The 19,691-nt window shown below is 40.0% G+C and overlaps 7 protein-coding genes and 1 long non-coding RNA gene across 10 annotated transcripts; 4 read left to right on the top strand and 4 right to left on the bottom strand.

Moving 5' to 3' along the window:
• The first annotated feature begins 60 nt into the window (after positions 1-60).
• LOC135433692 (uncharacterized) lies at positions 61-1,385 on the top strand. The gene is made up of 2 exons (XM_064689872.1): positions 61-404; positions 483-1,385. The coding sequence occupies exons 1-2, from the start codon at positions 246-248 to the stop codon at positions 993-995; spliced, it is 672 nt and encodes a 223-aa protein (XP_064545942.1). The 5' UTR covers positions 61-245; the 3' UTR covers positions 996-1,385.
• A 479-nt stretch (positions 1,386-1,864) lies between these two features.
• On the top strand, positions 1,865-4,091 carry LOC135433686 (putative glycerol kinase 5). The gene is made up of 6 exons (XM_064689865.1): positions 1,865-2,171; positions 2,233-2,326; positions 2,390-2,889; positions 2,949-3,401; positions 3,465-3,628; positions 3,689-4,091. The coding sequence occupies exons 1-6, from the start codon at positions 2,061-2,063 to the stop codon at positions 3,963-3,965; spliced, it is 1,599 nt and encodes a 532-aa protein (XP_064545935.1). The 5' UTR covers positions 1,865-2,060; the 3' UTR covers positions 3,966-4,091.
• Positions 3,981-5,773, bottom strand: Cdk8 (cyclin-dependent kinase 8). Of its 2 annotated transcripts, XM_064689867.1 has the most exons (3): positions 5,759-5,773; positions 5,535-5,706; positions 3,981-5,477 (listed from the first exon to the last, which is right to left on the bottom strand). In XM_064689867.1, exons 2-3 carry the CDS (start codon positions 5,663-5,665, stop codon positions 4,262-4,264), a joined length of 1,347 nt encoding a protein of 448 aa, XP_064545937.1. In that variant the 5' UTR covers positions 5,666-5,706; positions 5,759-5,773; the 3' UTR covers positions 3,981-4,261. The 2 variants fall into 2 exon arrangements, with proteins under 2 accessions (XP_064545937.1, XP_064545936.1); XM_064689866.1 differs by lacking the exon at positions 5,759-5,773 and having other exon boundaries at positions 5,535-5,725.
• A 243-nt stretch (positions 5,774-6,016) lies between these two features.
• Positions 6,017-6,769, top strand: LOC135433693 (ribosome biogenesis protein SLX9 homolog). The gene has a single exon (XM_064689873.1). The coding sequence runs from the start codon at positions 6,125-6,127 to the stop codon at positions 6,671-6,673; it is 549 nt and encodes a 182-aa protein (XP_064545943.1). The 5' UTR covers positions 6,017-6,124; the 3' UTR covers positions 6,674-6,769.
• A 423-nt stretch (positions 6,770-7,192) lies between these two features.
• LOC135433688 (zinc finger TRAF-type-containing protein 1 homolog) lies at positions 7,193-13,800 on the bottom strand. 2 transcript variants are annotated; one of them, XM_064689868.1, is made up of 8 exons: positions 13,164-13,800; positions 9,081-9,187; positions 8,872-8,986; positions 8,679-8,802; positions 8,469-8,621; positions 8,136-8,413; positions 7,963-8,063; positions 7,193-7,905 (listed from the first exon to the last, which is right to left on the bottom strand). In XM_064689868.1, the coding sequence occupies exons 1-8, from the start codon at positions 13,524-13,526 to the stop codon at positions 7,878-7,880; spliced, it is 1,269 nt and encodes a 422-aa protein (XP_064545938.1). In that variant the 5' UTR covers positions 13,527-13,800; the 3' UTR covers positions 7,193-7,877. The 2 variants fall into 2 exon arrangements, with proteins under 2 accessions (XP_064545938.1, XP_064545939.1); XM_064689869.1 differs by having other exon boundaries at positions 9,129-9,187.
• Positions 13,801-14,556: 756 nt separating this feature from the next.
• mRpL42 (mitochondrial ribosomal protein L42) lies at positions 14,557-15,015 on the bottom strand. Its single transcript, XM_064689874.1, has one exon. The coding sequence runs from the start codon at positions 14,993-14,995 to the stop codon at positions 14,609-14,611; it is 387 nt and encodes a 128-aa protein (XP_064545944.1). The 5' UTR covers positions 14,996-15,015; the 3' UTR covers positions 14,557-14,608.
• A 61-nt stretch (positions 15,016-15,076) lies between these two features.
• Positions 15,077-16,745, top strand: LOC135433690 (uncharacterized). Its single transcript, XM_064689871.1, has 4 exons — positions 15,077-15,433; positions 15,500-15,989; positions 16,061-16,214; positions 16,284-16,745. Exons 1-4 carry the CDS (start codon positions 15,330-15,332, stop codon positions 16,472-16,474), a joined length of 939 nt encoding a protein of 312 aa, XP_064545941.1. The 5' UTR covers positions 15,077-15,329; the 3' UTR covers positions 16,475-16,745.
• LOC135433695 (uncharacterized) lies at positions 16,510-18,133 on the bottom strand. The gene is made up of 2 exons (XR_010437126.1): positions 17,925-18,133; positions 16,510-17,830 (listed from the first exon to the last, which is right to left on the bottom strand). It is a non-coding gene; the product is annotated as an uncharacterized LOC135433695 (long non-coding RNA).
• Between the last annotated feature and the right edge of the window lie 1,558 nt (positions 18,134-19,691).

Here is a 19,691-nt window from a genome sequence, read left to right as displayed (position 1 = left end):
ACAGCTGTTATTTGGAGAGCAATAGCAACCCTGCTAAATCACATATTATCGATAGCTTAATTGAAGCGCAGTAGAAAAAGTTTGTGAAAAAATAGTTTGTGTGGGAAAAAATTAGATAGCGCAGCAGATAAAGCGCTGGATCGTTGTGCATTCGCGAACAATTGAGTTCCTTATCCGTTTACATTTCCCAAGAACGAGAATCGATTTCCGACCAAAGCCACCGTTAATATAATAAGAGTAACAATATGTCAGCTGAAGAGCTGGCGCCAATCAACGAGCAGGACCTAAAGGACCTGAAAGAGCGCATGAAACTTATTGCTGACGCAGACCCAACTCAATATCACAATGAGTTCTCGTTGCGGCGTTATCTAAGGGCCTTCAAGACCACAGATGACGCATTCCAAGTGAGTCGTTTCCGTTTATGCGCCCACATCTTGACATTGACTATTTATACATATTAATATTGCCACCCACCCATATAGGCCATATTAAAGACGAACAAGTGGCGTGAGTCGTACGGCGTGGGCAAGCTTAATGAAATGGAGCGCAGCCACTTGGGGAACAAGGCGCGTCTGTTGCGGCATCGCGACTGCGTTGGTCGCCCTGTCATATACATTCCGGCCAAGAATCACAGTTCTTCGGCGCGCGATATTGATGAGCTGACGCGGTTCATTGTTTACAATCTGGAGGAGGCATGCAAAAAGTGTTTTGAGGAGGTCACAGATCGTCTGTGCATTGTCTTTGATCTGGCTGAGTTTAGCACTTCGTGCATGGACTATCAGCTGGTGCAGAATCTTATCTGGCTGCTCGGCAAACATTATCCAGAGCGATTGGGCGTTTGCCTAATTATAAATGCGCCTGGCATTTTCTCCACCATTTGGCCAGCCATTCGCATGCTGCTCGACGATAACACCGCCAAAAAGGTGAAGTTTGTCAGCAATGAGGTAGACCTATGTCAATATTTAATACCGGATATACTCCCAACGGATATGTAAAGAATTTCGCCGCTCTGTTTAAATTAGTTGTAGACAAACATATCTCCATACGAAGCACTATTGACATTATTACACTGCAGCGCGAGACAACGTGTACCTATTAGAAACCAGTACCTAATCAACTGTATTTAAAATCTGTGCAGGAGGCTTACGAAAGCTTTTACATAGTTTGTAGTCTACACATACATACTATTATTGTTTACAAATGAATGTCTTTAACTTGTAGTGTGGGTTGATTGTAATTGATTGTATTGTGCATATTATGAAATACTTTAGTCAAATATTTATCAATGCGTATTATTGCTTATATATAGAATATATATGTAAATGTATAAATGAGTAATCATGTTAATATATGTCTATGTGTATAATAAAGTTGTAAAACCAAAACGCATTATTGACAGTCGAACGTGTGTGCCACACGCTGATAGAGCGTTCTACATTTAGCACTTTATCTCATCAAGAATGATAACGATTCAAAAAACTGGAAAGGTGTTATTATAGGTCGCAATTGACACAAAATAAGCAAGCATTGATTACCGTTTTGAACGTTTATCACCTCAGCGCAAAAAATAGTGCTACCGGATCGCGAAAAGCAAATACCGCTAAATGTCTGGCAGCTCTCTATCGAAGACATTTCGGCTCAATTATTTAGAGAATTATGCAAAATTAAATTAAATTATGCAAAAACATGGGCATATAAAACAAATGTGTATGATAATGAGATTTGTTTCACATCTAATCTGAAATTGCAGCTATTAATGTTATTGAAAAATATAGCGTCACACTTTAATTTCAATACAAAAGTAAGTCCATGACGTCACATGCTTTCGTCGTATTTTAGTAGCTTGTTTGGTAAATTTCGGCACCTTCTCAATTATTTACCACGATGCATGGCACCAACTGGTTTAGTTTATTATCGAGAACTCGAGCAGTTGATAACGAATTGAAAGCAATATGAAACGACTGAACAACAGCAGCAACGCAAACTCAGTTTGCCAGAGATCGGCGTATAAATATTAGTAAAAAGCGAAGCGTGCGCCGAGCAGCAGCGGCAGCAGTAACATGACGGCAACAACGGCATCTCATATAGCTGCGTTGGACGTTGGGACGACGTACTTGAGATGCTTTGTGCTTGATGAGAACTGCACGGTCAAGGGGTCATCAGTAGATGCTGTAAGTTAATTGAGTGTTTCCGGGCATAGTTGAAGGTAATTAAAATGTGTGCTGTTCGCAGGTAGAGCTATTAAATCCGCAGCCGGGCTACTTTGAGATCGAGCCGGAGGGGTTGTGGCGCAAGATAATCAAGGTGATTACTGAATCAATACGCAGTAAGTGCTTAGTATTATTACATGACAAACTTGAATCGAATTCTAATCTCTAATCGTCGGCAGACGCTAGACTTACACCCGCGGATATTACATGTCTCACCATTTCGACACAACGCTGCACGTTCTTAACCTGGAATCACCAGACCAATGAGTACTACCACAACTTCATCACGTGGAAGGACTTGCGCGCCGATGCTCTCGTCGAGCAGTGGAATTCCAGCTGCTCGCTGCGTGCGATGAATGGATTTTTCTATGCTCTGTACATGCTAACCAGAAATGCTCGATTTCTGGCCGGGAGCGTGCTCAAATTAATGAATGGTCAGGTGACGCCGCGTCTGCTCTATGAGATTGCCCATAACAAACGGCTGCAGCAGGCGTTGCGCGAAAAAAAGGCGCGTCTGGACTTGCTTGATTCATGGATCCTGTACAAACTGCGCTCCGGTAATGGCTTGGATCCAGATGTAGAACATATAACTGATATAACCTCAAGCACTGCCACCGGTCTGTATGATCCATTCACACTAAGCTGGTCGCCACTCGCTCGCTGGATGTTTGGAATCGATGTAAGTGAGGCCACACATTTTGGCAATGAATTTCATTCTCTAATTTCTGATTTTAATAGCCTAGCATTCTGCCACGCGTCGTCGACAATAGCTACAAGAACTTTGGACATGTGCACCCCGCTGCGTTTGGCCCGAGTTGGGGCAATACAAAAATACCAATTGCTGCTTCGCTCAGCGACCAGACGGCGGCCATGTGGGGCTCCCAGTGCTTTGCAACGGGCAATGTTAAGGTCACCATGGGCACGGGTGCATTTCTAAATCTAGTGACTGGCTTGGAGTGCAAGGCTGTGATCAGCGGCATGTATCCACTGGTCGCTTGGCAGCTCACACACAAAAACAAGCAGCCCGATACAATCTACTGTATTGAGGGAGCCGCTCATGACTTTGGGACTGTGGTGACGTGGGCGCAATCCTGTGGCTTGTTCGAAACGCCCGCAGATACCGCAGATATTGCTCAATCTGTGCCAGACACAAATGATGTTTACTTTATGCCCGCATTTAGCGGCCTGGGCGTGAGTATAATGGGTTATCAACTCCGGCAACTGCTTTTGACTATATGAAATATTCCTTTAAAGCCTCCTGTGAATGACTATCGGGCTGCTAGTGGCTTTATTGGCATGACACCGTCCACAACCAAAGCGCATCTGGTGCGGGCGCTTCTGGAGAGCATCGTTTTTCGTGTGGTGCAGCTAATCGAGAGCGCTGAGAAGGAAACGGGTCAGAAACTAAAATTAATCAAGTAAGACACGAAGACACTCTAGGCATTAACTGCTTTGGCTGACATATGTTTCATCATCAGAGTGGACGGCGGTGTCTCGCGCAATGATTTCGTATGCCAGTTTCTGGCCGATGCCAGCGGTCTAGCCGTGGAGCGCGCCGAGTGCTCCGAGTCCAGCATAATGGGCGCCACTTTTCTAGCTGGTCTTAATCATGGCATTTGGCACACACTCGATGATCTCAAGCGTTTTCGCCATGTCGAGCGCATTTTCGAACCACAACCAAAGCTGTACGAGATAATTGCCAGCCGCATGCAGAAATGGAATAGAGCCATTGAACGCTTTAGTGGCTGGTACTAGGATATATTACAGGGATTCTTCACAGTAAGGTAATCAATTTATGTTTTCATTTGCAGTAGGGTATACAAATTGGGTGTGTTTTGTTTTCTTACATGATATAGTGTATTAAATTTGTTACATTTAAAACTATAAATTATTGTAAATGTAAAAGGGCTTTGTGAAATAGGTCTCCCAAGCGAAAAAGCCTTCAAGGATTCACTTGCAAAGCGACAACATAGTTTTCCCAAGGATTCCATTTAAAGGCTACTCCACTTGGAATACATTAAACAATAATGATTGGAGAAAACATTTCAGTCTCAGTTGAAGCGCTGCTGGAAACTTTGCTGCTGATTGAATATCATTTGTTGTTGCTGTTGTTGTTGCTGCTGCTGTTGCTGGTGATGGAAATCCTGTTGGTTGCCAGCGCCGGATAATCGGACGCGTTTAGCGTTCGGCTCATTGGGATTCATTTGCTGTTGTTGCTGCTGCTGCTGCTGTTGTTGTTGTTGCTGTTGCTGTTGTTGTTGCTGCTGCTGCTGCTGTTGTTGGCGTTTGTTATCGGACTTGTCCTCTTGGTCGTCATCAGTGAGGAACTCGCGCTTGGGATACGGTATGGGACAGCCCGCAAAAACGTCCTGTGTCGGCAGCGGCTCCTCCTGGAAATACTGATCTTGCATGGCTTGCTCGGAAGTTATGCGCTTGTTGGGATCCATCAACAGCAACTTTTGCAGCAGATGAAATGCTTTGCTGTCGGGCTTGATTTTGTGCCGCTCCATGTACTTGGCCAGCGAGCAGGCGGAATATGTGGAGCGCTTAAAGTCCTTGGTGAGCGTGTGGTGCTCGGGCATCTTTTTGATGTCTTCCCAGTCTTTGTCCTGCGGAAAACCCATCACATTAAATATGCGATCCAGTTGATCGTGATGGTACGGATTGCTGGTCTTAATGTCCTCCTGGCGACAGTGAAAGATTGGCTCAGACGTCAGCAGCTCCGCAAAGATGCAACCAATCGCCCAAATATCAATGGCCTTGGTGTAATGCCGCGCGCCCAGCAACAGCTCCGGCGCTCGATACCAAAATGTGACCACCACCGGATCCAAGTCGGCCAGCGGCTTTAAGGGAGCATTAAAGAGGCGCGCAAATCCCATATCGGCTATTTTGACACGCCCCCGCTCGTTGCCATCGCCCATAACAAGTATGTTGGCCGGCTTCAGATCGCGATGCAGCACCCAGTTGCTGTGCAGGTAATGAATGCCATCCAGAATCTGATATAAAAGACTCTTAACCATGCCCCGAGGCACGACCACCTGTTTCTTGGTGGCCTTGGCTGCACGATGGAATTTGATGATGTGCCACAGATCATGCTCCGCATAGTCAATCAGCAGGAACACCTTGCGGTCGTTGTGGGACAGAAACACTCGAATAAGCGTTATCACATTCTGATGTTTCAGCTCGCGCAGCAGCGCAATCTCTCGGCAAGCGGACATAGAGAGGCCGGTGCCGTCGATCTGCTTAAGCGCGTACTCCTTGCCATCGCTGCAAAAGTCAACGAATAAAATATACGACTGGCTGGGAGCAGCATAAATCTCTTACCTAGTCTCCTTCCACTTGGCCTTGTACACATGACCGTAGGTGCCGCGGCCAACCTTGCAGCCCTCGTAGTTAAACAGATCCTCCACCTTGGTTCGCTCCATTTGCGTTTTCATCTTAAAATCGTAATCCATTTTGTCGAAATACTTTGCATTTACTTACGCCGCTAACACAGCTGTTTACAAACAACATAAATTGCAATTTGATTAGAGATGTGCGATATTTACCTGCCAGCTTGAGTCAGTAGGCAACCGAAATAATAGTGACATTTCCAGTTGGTATATTAAAGTGCCAAACAGACATTTACTCTTGAAAATATAATATATATAAACACATTACTTTGTAATTAAGCTCTTTAAATTTACGTCCTAAATATTTTAACAACTAATTAAGCTGTAAGTGCGACTCCAATATTGCAGCAACTATCGTTTGTACTTTCGATATAAAATTAATATCGATAAGACAGCCATTAAATATCGATAAGACAGCTGTTATACGAAGCAACAGTCGATTACCTAGGCCATGATAAAACAACGTGAGTCCAAATAAATTCACAACGCGCAACGTTTAAACCTTTATTTAACGCAAAAGTTATGGCAAAGACAAAAAGAAATATTCGTGCAAAGGCCAAAAGTGCTGTGGGAGTTGCCAAACAGAAGACCCAGGAAGTGCAGGCAAAACTAAATAAGGCAGTGCGACAGGACAAATTGCTGCACAAGACCTTAACGCCCAAGAAGACAACAACAAAAAAGGAAAAGTCGGCACAGAAGCACACCAAATTACTTAAACGCTTTGTGGAGATAAAGAAGGAGCTCAAGGAAGAGCAGGCACGCAAGAATCGAGAGAAAACCAAGGTTATAGGCGACTTGAAACCCCTGCGCGATGCACTGCCCTCCCTGGGCGACATCTACAAGTTGGTGAAGAGTCAGAAAAAGGAAACGATCGAGCAGACCGCACTGACAGAGGCAGAACCGTTAAGTGCCAAGAAGAAGATAAAAAAGAAACGCAACGAAAATATCAGCAAAATACAGTCCTTCGAGAAACTGATCAAGGACAAGAAATTTAAACGGAATCCGCGCGAGGTGATTGCGAACCACCTTCGCAACAAGTATCAGGCAATGGAAGAGGAGGACGCGGAGTAGAAGCTAGCGAAATTAAACAATTGGAAAATATTGCCTTTACACTTTTATTGTATTTATTAAGAAGTATCATTAATATCTATGTATTTGCATTTCTTATTTATACATAGCTTTATCATTTAACGATGCGCATAAATTACATATTAGAATGTAAATTGTAATCAATATAAAATAGGAGGGAGTTAACAGAAAGCAGTTAAGAGAGTTTTCTTTAATATAAACTTTTTTAAAGGGGTTTCTGTTAAATAAAGCAAATGGAGAACTGTTTTTAGTATTCTTTTAAACTTTAGAATTTACAGCATAGATAATAATATAACCATTGAGCGTTATTAACTCTGTTAGTTTTGGATCAGCTTGGTGTTGTTTTTCTTACAGTGTATTTGCACAGAATTTAAATCCGTGTTATCAGTTTCCTATAGATATATGTATATGTTAGCATTATTTTTACGGCTTGATCTCAGAGTGTCCGGTTGAAATAATCGTATAAGTATATATTTTAACCGAACATTTAGAAAAACCAGCTTGTTTGTATTTGTTTATTCGAGTGAGATCAATAAAATATTTTATCATTTTTAAAGTCACACTACATAAATTCTCCACCTGCACTAACAGCAAAGATTAACATAGTTTTTGTTGAAATTATTGATGAATTAGTTCCCTCAAATGGCATTTCCGATGTACACGATACATACATATATATACCGTGTTTGTAGTATTTATTTATGATTAAATTAGCTGTTGTTTTGATTTGTACATTGAGCTATGTAATGTACATACATATGTTAGTAAATTTATGCATATGGCTCTGTATTAACGGCATTAAACGGGGTTAAACATAATCAGGGGGTGTCTCATCTACACTAATTAATGTCTGTCTTATAATTAAATATATCGCATCTTTCAATGTTTGTCTTCCCCAGCAAGTGTGGGACAATTTAACATTACATTATTTTGTTGCCAGCAATATAAAGCTTAAAACTCGACTAATATTAGGTTACAATTACAACCTACCGCGTTACAGTGCTTTCGTTTATCGTGATTGTTAGTATAAGGGGTAGGGTGGTTTTTTCTTGTTGAAAGTACATGTACATTTTAAGATAGAAAATATATATATGTATTAGCTATATCTATTTTTGCACATTTATGAGTTAGAAACAACATACTTAAACTATTTCCAAAATCTTTACTACTGCATATAACGAGCCCTTTACTTATTCAGCAGAAACATCAGTAAACTGTGAAGAGAAGTAGAGAATGAGATATAGCTTGAATTTGGGAGTTACATTACGCACCGGAAATTAATGCCCTTGTTTGCCAGCATGCGGTTGCATTCGCTAGAACCGGAACCGTTGCCATCCGGCAAGGGCAGCACATAGTAATCGCTCTCAGTGCTCTGAAATGAATGTAATTTGGAATGTTAGTTATGGGCAGGCTTGTAGAATAATTGGGCGGGCTGTTGTATTACCGTCTCTGTAAACTCGTGCTTATAGATCTGGGTGGAGACCTTCATGTCCGAGAAGGGACCCTTGAGTGCAAAGAAGTGTATGCTCATGGGCGTGCTGGTTTTCGTTTTCAGTATGAGCTGATAGGTAATGGTGCGATCATTCGATTGATGCGGATCGCGTTGGCTGTTGTTGATGCGCGCCTTGACCACCCACTGTTGGTTAAAAGCCGAAAAGCGAGCGGTCTCATAAAACAGCTTGTGAACATATTCATCTGTGCGATATGGTTTCATTTGCAGATCTGTAATGATCGATGATAAGTAAAAAGTGGAAATACATAGGAGTGGGCAACTTGCCATTAAATATGATTTTCTCGTAGCTCAGTAGATCAATCAATGTACTAAACATTTTCTTCTCCTCCTTGATCTTGACATCATGCGCCTCCAAGGCAGCCATTACCTCATAGCCAGATTTCTGCGGATGCAAACAGTTACGTTCGTGTTCGGTTGCTGTAAATGGTAACAAAATAATTATATGATAATATAAACATCGGTATAGACACTCACTCTCGTGATGAGGTCCACGCCACTGGCAGCCGATGCGATGATATTTGCATTTTGTGGGTCTCTCCTGGCACTCGTGCTGTTCGTGGCGTTCCAGCGATTTGTATGGAAACTCCTTGTTGCAAAACTGTGAATTACAATATGAGAAGTTAGCTTATATTGTACAAGGAATTTGCTATATTTAAAAAGAGTTCACCTGACATTCGCTGGGTAGCTCAGAAGCTGCCTTCTCTACGGCCAGATTACGGGATGCGGTGCTCTTTGATATTTCCACACGGCAATTGGGGCACGTGGCAATCTGATCACGTAGGCTGCATTAACGACATGATGAACGAGAAATGGAAAGAAAAAGATTTGTATTATTAGGTTGTTCAAGCACTTAACGGGCGTGTTTCGTCAAATCACAGTAAATAATTTTTCAAGTCGTTTAATTTGCGCTTTTGTGTTTCATACCGTCCGTCCGCCAGAAGGTGGGTGAAGCAGGCGGCGCACATCAGGTGACCCATTTGGCACTAGAATTAAAGAGAGCAGAGTGAAAACAAGAGAGGTTTTAGTGCGGGCGCATGTCAAGAGAATAATGCTAAGAGATTTATAAGTATATAGTATGTAGTAGAAACTAAATAAAAATGTGGAATAAAAATTAACCTGCAATTAAAGAAAAAAGAAGAAAAATTTGCTATTAGTCAAAATACGCTGTTTTGCAAAGTTGAAAGTAGTATGAGGAGCGTGTGTCAATGGTATAATTTAGGAGGAAAGTTATTGTGAAATGGGATTCGGAGTGGGGCTTTATTTTGTCTCTTTTGGTATGTGCTTGATCGAAATTTTCTGAAATGGATGGAGAGGCGGCTGTGTTTGGCTGGATGGTGATTGGTTCCTGTGGGTGGGGGGGGGTTCCTCAATTTTATATATTTGTTGAAATAAAAACGCTTGTTTTGTATTCAGTTTTGAATTTAACAATTTGCACTCGATGCAAACATTTATTGAAATCACTTTTTTCCATTTCATTTTCATATTTGTCTATTTGTACATTTCAATTATATATCAACAGTTTACAGTTACTGCCTTTAATGGTGTTTAATTACTTAGCAGTAAGAATTAATTACATTACTTGTGGCTGTGTTTATCGTGTGTGCTTACAAGAGTTAGCTAAGTAGGTAAAAGTATCGTTTTATGTAATTATTAAGTTGACTTAACTAAATTATTCGTTAGAGTGATAGAAATAGTTAGGATAGACAGAGAGAGAGAGAGAGAGAGAGAGAGAGAGATGTTAAAAGTCTACGGTTAAGCATAGTCTACGTTGGAGCCGTGAAAAAATAATAGGAAAAGAATTTATTTTAAATTTCGCATAATTTCATTATTTTTTTTAATTTTTTTTAATTTTTCATGTGCCAATTGTTATTTAAAATGTATGTGAAACGAATAATTCGGAAACAACTGATAAGACTGTAGTAGGAGTAGAGGATAGTGTTCCATTCAATTTCCGGGGATCAGTCGGAAAGAGAGAATCACAAGATATGACCGTAAAAGGTCAGGTCTGGCAGCCCCGCTGGTAAATTCCATTATAAGATTATTTTTGTATTGGCAAAGAATGCGGGCGACGAGAAGCGACGTTTTGTCAATTATCGTAACAAAGCGTGATAAAAACGCATTTTTAGGCTGCTGCCGTTGTCGTTCGCTCTTCTGCCTGCATTTTTGGAATTTCTATTTACGGATTGACATGTGCGATATGCCCAATGCAATACATATACATACATACACATTCAGATGTATGTAGATATCTTTCTATTCAAGAGATAAGAGCACGTTTGTTTTTTGTCTTTTATTTGGTTGTCAGGCTTCTCGGGCTATATCTGTTAATGTGTGTGTGTGAGTGGGACAACATTTTTGCTGCACCCCATCTCCTGTTCCTTTCCCATTTCCCATTCTCTCAAGTTGAATGAACTTCCAAATATTACTCCAGCATTAAGAATTAATCCAAACCAATCGCTATTTATGACCTACAGTAGGCGATAAGCAGCTGTGACAATTTTTTAAAACAAACCTCAAAAAGATGTTAAACTAGTTTTACTCATGACATATCCATTTATTGGTTAACTCTCTCTCTTCTTTTCCCTACCCGGGTATTCGCTCGCTCGCTCAACTTTTGCTCCCCTTTTTGACACGCTCGTGCGGCAGACATAACAAAACCCAGCTGATGATGTTTTGGTAGATATGCCTGCATATGTGTGTCTATGTATGTATGTAAGTAGCTCTGTCAACAGCATGAAAGCAGAAAGAGAACAGTGGCTGGTGGAGACGAGAGTGCGTCAACAACAATAAGAACGACAACGTAGCGTAGGTAAAAGGAAACGCACACATACGTTAGAGTTTACAGGTTTCAGGTATTGGCTCAAAAACTGGTAAAACAAGTTTGTCTTAGATTACAGGTCACTGCAAATAACAACAATAACAAACAACCTGTGCATTTACTAAATATTTGTATATGTATGTAATGCTGCCCTTGCATTCCCCTCAGCAGACATTCATACACACTTACTAATAATCATGCCAATTGATATAAAATAAATACGCGACAACTTACAAAGTGCGTAGTTTTTTTTTTCATTTTTCCTTGCCCACGAACAGCTGACTATTTTACGATACGCGCTGCGTGTGCGAGTGTGAGCAGGACAATACGAATGTCGAAAAAGGCACAGAGGAGAACAACAATTGCCAGCAAAAGAAAAACAATAACAGAGAGCGTGAATATGGTTAAACGAGAGTGAAAAAGAGCTTGTGTGTGTTTGCGTGTGAGTATTTATGCATGAATTACTTTTCAACAATATGGAAATGCAAAAACTAACCATTTAATTATCATTGGTATTGACTTTTTATTCTAAGATAATGAAATCATGAGAACAACGCACTCTACGTACATACATACATATGTATGCATGTTTTCTTGCTGGGTCAAAGCAATGACGCAGTTATATTTATGACTGTTTTCGTGTGTGTGTGTGTGTTTTCTGAGATGGGGGCCCAACAGCGAAAGAGAGAGAAACAAAATAAACCAGAGAGACATAGACAACGCAGCACTATTGAAAAAGGCGAAAAGGCTTAGAAAAGCAAGCGCAGAAATCAACAAGAATAAAGATACGTATGTATTTACGTATATGTACATACATATGTATGTATAAATTTGTTGAAAGCGTCTGTATATACATACTCATGTACAAAGTTGTTACGTAAGCGTGATTGTTTATAAATTGGCACAATTATTTATTAAATTGTCAAATAAAGCTGACGAATTAAGCAACCAAAATGACGAACGCCTGCATCAATGAATGATAGAAAAAATGCTTATGTGCTTATAGTATATGTGCGTTTATGTATATGTGCATATATGTGGCTTAAAGGCGAATTGAATGAAAGAGGAAATGGCAGACGGGCAGACAGACAATTAGCTTTTGAATGCCTATGTATGTTTGTATGTGTGAACAAAGCAAACAAATACTGACGTTGCGTTGTTAGCATTTTTTTTTTATTGTGGGCGGGGCTGGTAGAAACAACGGCGGCAATGGCGCCGCCGCGGAGGTCGCACGGGCAACGCAGCTAAAAATAGGCCACGAACAAAAAGAATACATAACGGCTTCTATTTCACAATATGTAAATAACGCATCTTTGCGATATACTATTCCTAGCATACAAACATATGTATGTATGTGTGTACATTTATTTATGCAAATATACAGATGTATGTATATTAATTTTTATGTTAAGAATTCGCCACACATACATTCATATGTATACAATTTATGACGCAACAGCGGAAAAACGCCAAGTATGCATGCAACTGTAAAAGAGTGTTACAGTAAATGTAACTGCGCAAATAGTAGTAAGGTGGGGGTCAGTGGGGTGAGCATGGAAATTGAGCAGGGTTGCTTTGGTCGCTCGCCTAAAACGCAATAAATGTGCAGCAGCATGGCGAGAACTGCATGCTATGTAACAGCAATGCGTGTGAGCGAGTGCGCTGTATATACATACTTACAAAAACGATCAATGGGTAAGCTGTAGGGAGGTAGGGGAACAAATGCAGCAAGTGCCTGGCATTGTCATTTTCAAGGCAAACGCAATGGGCATTTGCTAAAGTTACCATAGGCAAACAAAAAATACACCGTTTTTCTCGTTCCTTTTACTGTTCTGCTTTGGGACGCACGCTCTCGCTGTTACTGGCGAGTCCAGCTGTGTGCGCTGCGCTTAACAGGGCGGTTGCGGTGCGCGGTGAGGGAGTGGCTACTTACAGCTGAGTTTGCGATTGCTTTTGCTCGATTTGTTTTGTATACAGAGAAATGTCACAAATACACACACACGCACAAAGAGCACGTATTTACATACACACACAAATGCATGCTAATACATTTGCCTCTTTGTGCACATATATATTACATTTTTCGTTTTTTTTTTTAATTTAATCAAATCTGTTTTGCCTACTTGCATCAATTGTCTCACCTGATACATGGCCGTTTTGGGCAAATCCAAGCACACGGCACAGCAAAGCGCAGTCGAGATGCGATACGCAAGCTTCTCGTGCGTTCCGGATCCAGTTCCAGCTGGACCACCGCCCCCGCCGCCGGACATTCCCGACGAGGAGGAAGCCGCACTCGGATCAAGCATTTGCTTCTTAGCTGGAGGCTCACCGCTACTCTGCGTATCTAACGGTACGCCCAACGACATGCTACTACTGCCTCCCGCCGAAGATGTTGAGGCTTGTATTTGAATCTGCATGGTGGACACCTGGTTGTCGCCCAACATTGGCAATGTGGACGAGGGTGGCTGTTGCACCGCCGAACTTGAAGATTCTACGGTGGACATATTGTCGCTATGCTGGACTCTCTATTTATGTATTTTTCTTTGCTTCTCGCTTCGTCAATAATGTCAAATTCAGTCAATTTAAATAGCAGCAATCCCCTTACTCGCTCTCTCTTCTTCTTTAACAGACATGCATATACACACATACAGACTCATACAGCACCAGCAATGCACTGCACTTTTGTGATTTTTCTATTTACACAACTTTCTTTGCTCTCCACTTCCACTTTTTTGATTACAATTTCCGTCACACGTCCACTTGCTTTCAAAGTTACAGCTATAATGAAAATATGAGAAGAGGCGAGACAAAAGATGTCAGAGAAGTTTGACAAAACTTTAGCAGAATGTTAAAATAACAGAATTGTAGAAATACAGTGGCATCTGATTGTAAGACACATTTTAATTTTTAAAAGTGGTCAGGTAATTTTTGTGTGTTCTACATCGAGGACTTTGCCAGAATTTTAACAGAACTGTTTTATAAAATATGAACTATACGAACAAGTTTCTCAAATTAGAGATCGAAACTTATAACCAGGCATTTTCTAAAAAACAATTTCAAGCTCTATGTGCAGCCTGGTTCGAACCATGAACCTAACTACAAACAGTTTTATTTTGTTTATGTATTTTTCGTTTAGACTTGGGAATTTTTATGGCACTTAAAAAAGAAATTGCCTATTATTTTTCTTATTGACCCACAAATATTAGTATAAGGCCCAATTCCCTTTAAGATTCTAATACAACATTTTTTAGATTGCGGTAACAGTGAACGAATTACTGACATTTCAATATGTGTTCGCTTCTTATGCTACATTTCCCATACCCAATTGGTTTTTATGTTATCGCTGTTAAACTCAAATTGGTACTTTTAATGAAGCAAATAGAAAATGCTTGCAAACAGCTGTTCTTGTTTTGGTTTTATTTATTCATGTTTTTAATTTGATATTGATTGTTACAATGGGTAACATATGCCAACATACATGCAAGGCGGAGTGTTTTGTAACCTATTTTTATTAAAAAGACCAAAGCTCGTTTAATTTATAAACATAATTTTATTGCCTATAAAGTGCACTTATGTAATCTTGTATTTATAAGTAAGGCCGGTCCATGGGCGTCTTTTTGGCCTTCTTGTCACGTGCCCGAGGGAACCAACGGTGCTTTGTAGTATGTGTCAACCTCATTAGCTCCTGACGCGCCACCTCTGGAAGTTTGTTTTTAAATGCACTCATAGCCGTTTGCATCGCAGACTCCTTAATAACTTCGGATGTTTGGTTCTCGACAATCGATGGCAGCGGTTTTGTATGTTCGTAGGGGAACGGAGTGTCTGGATGCCAGGCAACAATTGTTTTTCCATTTCTGGTCACTGCCACACTGTCAACAAGGGTCTTTCCACCCACAGCGTTCTTATTTACAGCATTTTTTGGAAAATTTGTTGAAAATAAACGACAGGTAGTAAATAAACGTGCAGAAATCATTTTCACGAGTGTGACCAGACTATCAGAATAAAAAATCAGATTGAGAATTATCGACCACCCGCCGCAATCTATCGGACGACTTGCAACAGCTGTAAGCCTCGGCAATACAAAATACGCGCAAACAATTTTAATTAATTACACAAATTATTTTAAAAACAGATATATTGCGTACAAATATATCCCTACAACTTGCTCATGACTTTAAATGCCTTCTCCAACAGTGGAAGTAATGTACAATGCCAAATAATGTACCATGTTGGGGCAGCCTGATGCATCTGTCGTCAGTAAGTCTCTTGTTTATAGACAATTTTTAATAATAATTTGCTAATACGAAATGCAAAAAACAAGACTAAAGAAACGTCAAAAAGGACATCATTCACTTAAGAAGCAACTGCAGGTCAAACAAAGTGAGACTTGGGTCCCAAATCGCATTACATTGTAAGTGCTTACATCTTGACCATGACTTGGCAGAGTTTTTTATATTTATTCTTCACCAACATTTAGATCAAATATTTCCTGCCAGAAGGAAGGCAACGTATATTTTGAAAGTCGAAGTATGAGTGGTCGCGGCCGCAATGCACGCCGTTCGGCGGAAAAGGCAAAGAAGGAATTTATTGGCTTTGATGATCCACTCGGCATTGACATGAACATATCCGTGAAGGATGAAGTAATATGTCCTGACATGTTGCCAACGCAACACGATGATATATTCGGAATGGTAGACAGTCAACATTTGGTTGATGAACAGCAAAAAATGCAGCGTTTGTATCCCATGGACATGGGTCCAAATGAACATCACAATTTCAACGATCGTTTGAGCAGCCTCGAGCGCAAAGTGGATTTCCTGCTTAATATAAATACGAAAATATTAGCGCGAGTTGATAAAATATGTGAAAACATGAAGTCGGTGACAAAGCCAAACGATTTTCCCGTAAAGCATAAGGAAGCATTGGAAGCAATTGATCTGAAAATAGCGAATGATATGGAAAAATATGTGAGTAATATCTTTATTACTTTTATGTACTAAACAATTGTAACGTTGTTTAAAATTTATTTCACTTTTAGACAGAGCTATTTAAAAATCTGCTAAGTCCAAGTGGAATTGTTAAGAATATTGGTCGCATCATTGATCAGAAGCTGTTGATGGAGATGAACTACGGAGGACACAGTTCGAAAGCTGGCTTAAGCAGTTATATTAACCTGAACACAGCGTTATATGGTAAGTAATAAGTATTGCGTTTAATTTGAAAGTATTGTTTTATATGCAAATAAATACGCATTTCTACAGAGTCTCAGAGAACGGAAGGCTATACGTTTGATGATTATAGAAAGGATGCTCGCATGGCTTTTCAGAAAGCCAAAAATCGTGTCTATAAGGCCGTATCTGAGGCGAGAAAGCTGAAAAGATTAAACGGCGAAATCGCCGAGGGCAATAATCAAAATAATGACACGAATGAATGTAAAGAAAAAATGGAATGAAAAAATGGAATTGGTAATCATTATACATATGTAAGTGTTTAGTATTAATTAGCTTTATTAAAATGGAGGCACATTATTTCCATTTCGTATGTATATACATTTGATATATGTATGCATACGTTTTGTCCATAGTGAATTTTATGATCATAGAAACCTGATGTACATTTAGCTCTTACTGCTTTCTCTCAGTGTTTATGTTAGCTAACAGTCACATGAATCGATAGCTATCGTTTATCGAAAGGCCGCTGCTAAATAAAGCGCTAAATTTAAATTGTTTTGTGTGATTAAACACAGTGCTCAATTTAATGTAGCCTTAAAAGTGTCAATAGACGCAGCTTAAGTATCTTAAACAAATTGCTTCATTTTAAAGGGCAATCAGTATACAACTACAAGCTTGCATCCCTCTGAAATGCCTGTCAATGTGTCAAATATCAACATCCTTCGCCCACACAGCGTCAAGGTACTTGAAAATTTTGACTTTTCAGCTCTTTTGCAGCACGTTCAAAGCTGTTTTCCTTACTTGACGTCACTTGACTGCCGTCGTTGCCTTCCTTTAGCTTGCTGCTAATATTTTATTAAGTGCTTCAAATTTATTTTGAATAAACACAAATTGTCGCCTGGGCTGGCTCTGGGTCCTAGTCCTAGCATCCACTTGGGGCATCACTCAGGCTGCGGCTCGGTTTGTGCTTGTACAAAATATGCTGCCAATCTTACACTTCGCTTATCCTCCGCCTTTTAGCACCAATAAAGCAGCGGTATACATTGTTTGCCTGTGGCACAAATTTATTTATGTATTATTATTTTTTTTTTGGTCTACGTCCGTGTCAACAAGCCATCCAATGAGTCTCCGGGTAACCAGGGCAAATATAGATATGGTTTATTGGGGCAAAGTTATTAGGTATTTTGATTTTTATTTAATTTGCATTCTACAGCTCAATTAATTGGGCAGGCGAGGCGTATTAATAGCCTGCAGTTTTATCTAGTCATTGCCATAGCCGTGGGCTCGGATCGAGACAACAAAACAAATATCTGTCATTCGCATGCCGATGTTGTCGGTTATGAGCCATAAAAATGGCACACAAAACACACCGAATTGCCCGAAACAACGAAATGTCGAGAATACGTTGCGTATACGCACGGTTATCGCTCATACATACATTGCCATCGCAATTTATTATATATGGAAAAGCTTCGGGCAAAACTATGTCCATGCTCCACGCCCCCTTTGGCCATTCCGTAACGCCTTTCTGTGGATGTTGCCGGCCATAAAAGTCGGCACCATAGCTGCAAATTGTCCCCCATTTGTTTTGCCTGATAATGTCTCAATAAAATCTGTAAGGCAATCCGTAGGTGTTACTGTGTGCGTAGGTGTGTGGGTGTGTGTGTGTGTGTGTGTATGCGTGTGTGTGCTTTTTAGGTGTGTGTTATTACGAGTACGTCCGCTACTTACCTAAGCTCCGAGCATATATTGAGCCTCCGTAACCAAACTGTTTTGTAATTACCAAAGCTGTTAAATTTAACGTCCAGTGTCCCTTATGCCTTGTCTCTACTGTCCCCAAAGCGATGCAAATGTCCTTTATGCAATGCACTTTATGAGTCCTACAGCCAACTGGCTTTTAATTAAATAGTTTTCATTCGTTTATGATTGCAACACCAGTTGGCTTTAATTGTCATGCGGGAAAAAGCATAAAAAATTTAAAGAAAGCAAAAGAAAAGGAACATTTAATACCATTGCGCAACTATTTCGATATTTCACTGTGATTTCTTGTGGCTTCGTTTGAGTTAGTAGCAAAGCCAATTCTGGCTAAGATAAATATTTTTCCCAGTATTTTTTTTGTTTGCCATGATAATAACGATAATGAGTAAATTTGAATTCTCTTTTGAAAAACAGAACAGTTGTTTGTAAATAGCTTGGTTAACCCTCCCAGCTTCGCGGCACGTCTGGGATGGGGCGGGGCGGGGCGGGGCAGGTTCAGTGGTTGCCTCCTCTTGAGTCGGCGTGCTTTGCGTGCTTTGTCGAGCAACTTCATCGCTAATTGGTTGCTATGGCTTCCAGCCTGATGCGGTGGCGAACGTTAAATTTTGAATTTCTTCCCTAATGGAGGGCACTCTAAAGTCTTGCCTTTATTAAAGATATCTATAAGTAAATGTGACTGCAACAAGGAACCACATTTGTCAAGATTGCCGAAGGAGGAGAGATTGGCTTGTCGGAATACACCTATCGACTTGGCTGTTGATAAGAATTAAGAATATCTATATATATATATATATACTTAAAGGTAGGGAATGTCATTCTACATGTATAATGCATGTAGAATGACATTCACATTTCACAAAGTGACCAACTTAGTATACCCTTTGCTAGGGTATAGAAATCTCTGGTAAATTAGTTTGATGTTTGTTTAAATGCCCTAATTTGCCCATTATCAACAAATTAAGTCACATATCGTTTGAATTTCATTTATAAACAAACAAATTTGAAAATTTCCACTACCAACAATTATTTTCAAGTATCTAATTGATAATATTATAATTCTTTTAATTTGGCAATTCGAATTTAAATATGCAAAAGTAAACCCAGAGCGAATTAGGCATTCAGGCTAAATTGGAAATTAATTTGGGCATATTTTCAAAATTATTCTCGGTAAATGCGGTTGAATTGTTTAATGGTCAAAAGTTTAGTTCCGCCTCATTTGAAGTGGTCCATTGAAAATGTGTTAAAATTATATAGAAAATGATGTAATTGATTTTTGAAAATTTAGCGAGAACCAATTTGTTGAACAAAGCTGATTATAGCTGGTGCTTTTTTCTCTTCTTATAGTTCTATGATAGTTAGAATTTACATGAATATTTTCATTAAATTTGGCAGTCTCTCAAAAGCTAAAGCGACATTTGGAACAGCTTTTACTTTATGTCCGCATTTTTGCAAAGTTACCATCGACCGTCCGCTTGTCAAAGTTGTCCCCAAGCTTTGTTCTAGCTAATTATGCAGCCGAGTGTTAAACGTTTGCTGCATTTCATTTTCACATTGCCAGCTCTTTTTTTTTTAACAAATAAAGTTTTAATTGCCATGGTTTCTGATCAAAGCAACTTTTGATGCATTGCATAAATTAGGCTTTGCTAGTTTTCAATTATTCGCTAATGGAATCAACATTGCTTGGGCTACAAATGAACTGAAATGAAATGTTTGCCCAACGCCAGTCACGACATTTGTCTA

The sequence above is a fragment of the Drosophila montana genome, unplaced genomic scaffold (assembly GCF_035044405.1).
Source record: "Drosophila montana isolate Dmon_TW-CO22-7 unplaced genomic scaffold, ASM3504440v1 contig_3218_1, whole genome shotgun sequence".
Taxonomy (NCBI): Eukaryota; Metazoa; Arthropoda; class Insecta; order Diptera; family Drosophilidae; genus Drosophila; species Drosophila montana.
The sequence above is the reverse complement of the archived record's forward strand: the minus strand, read 5'-3'. Positions and strand labels throughout refer to the sequence as shown.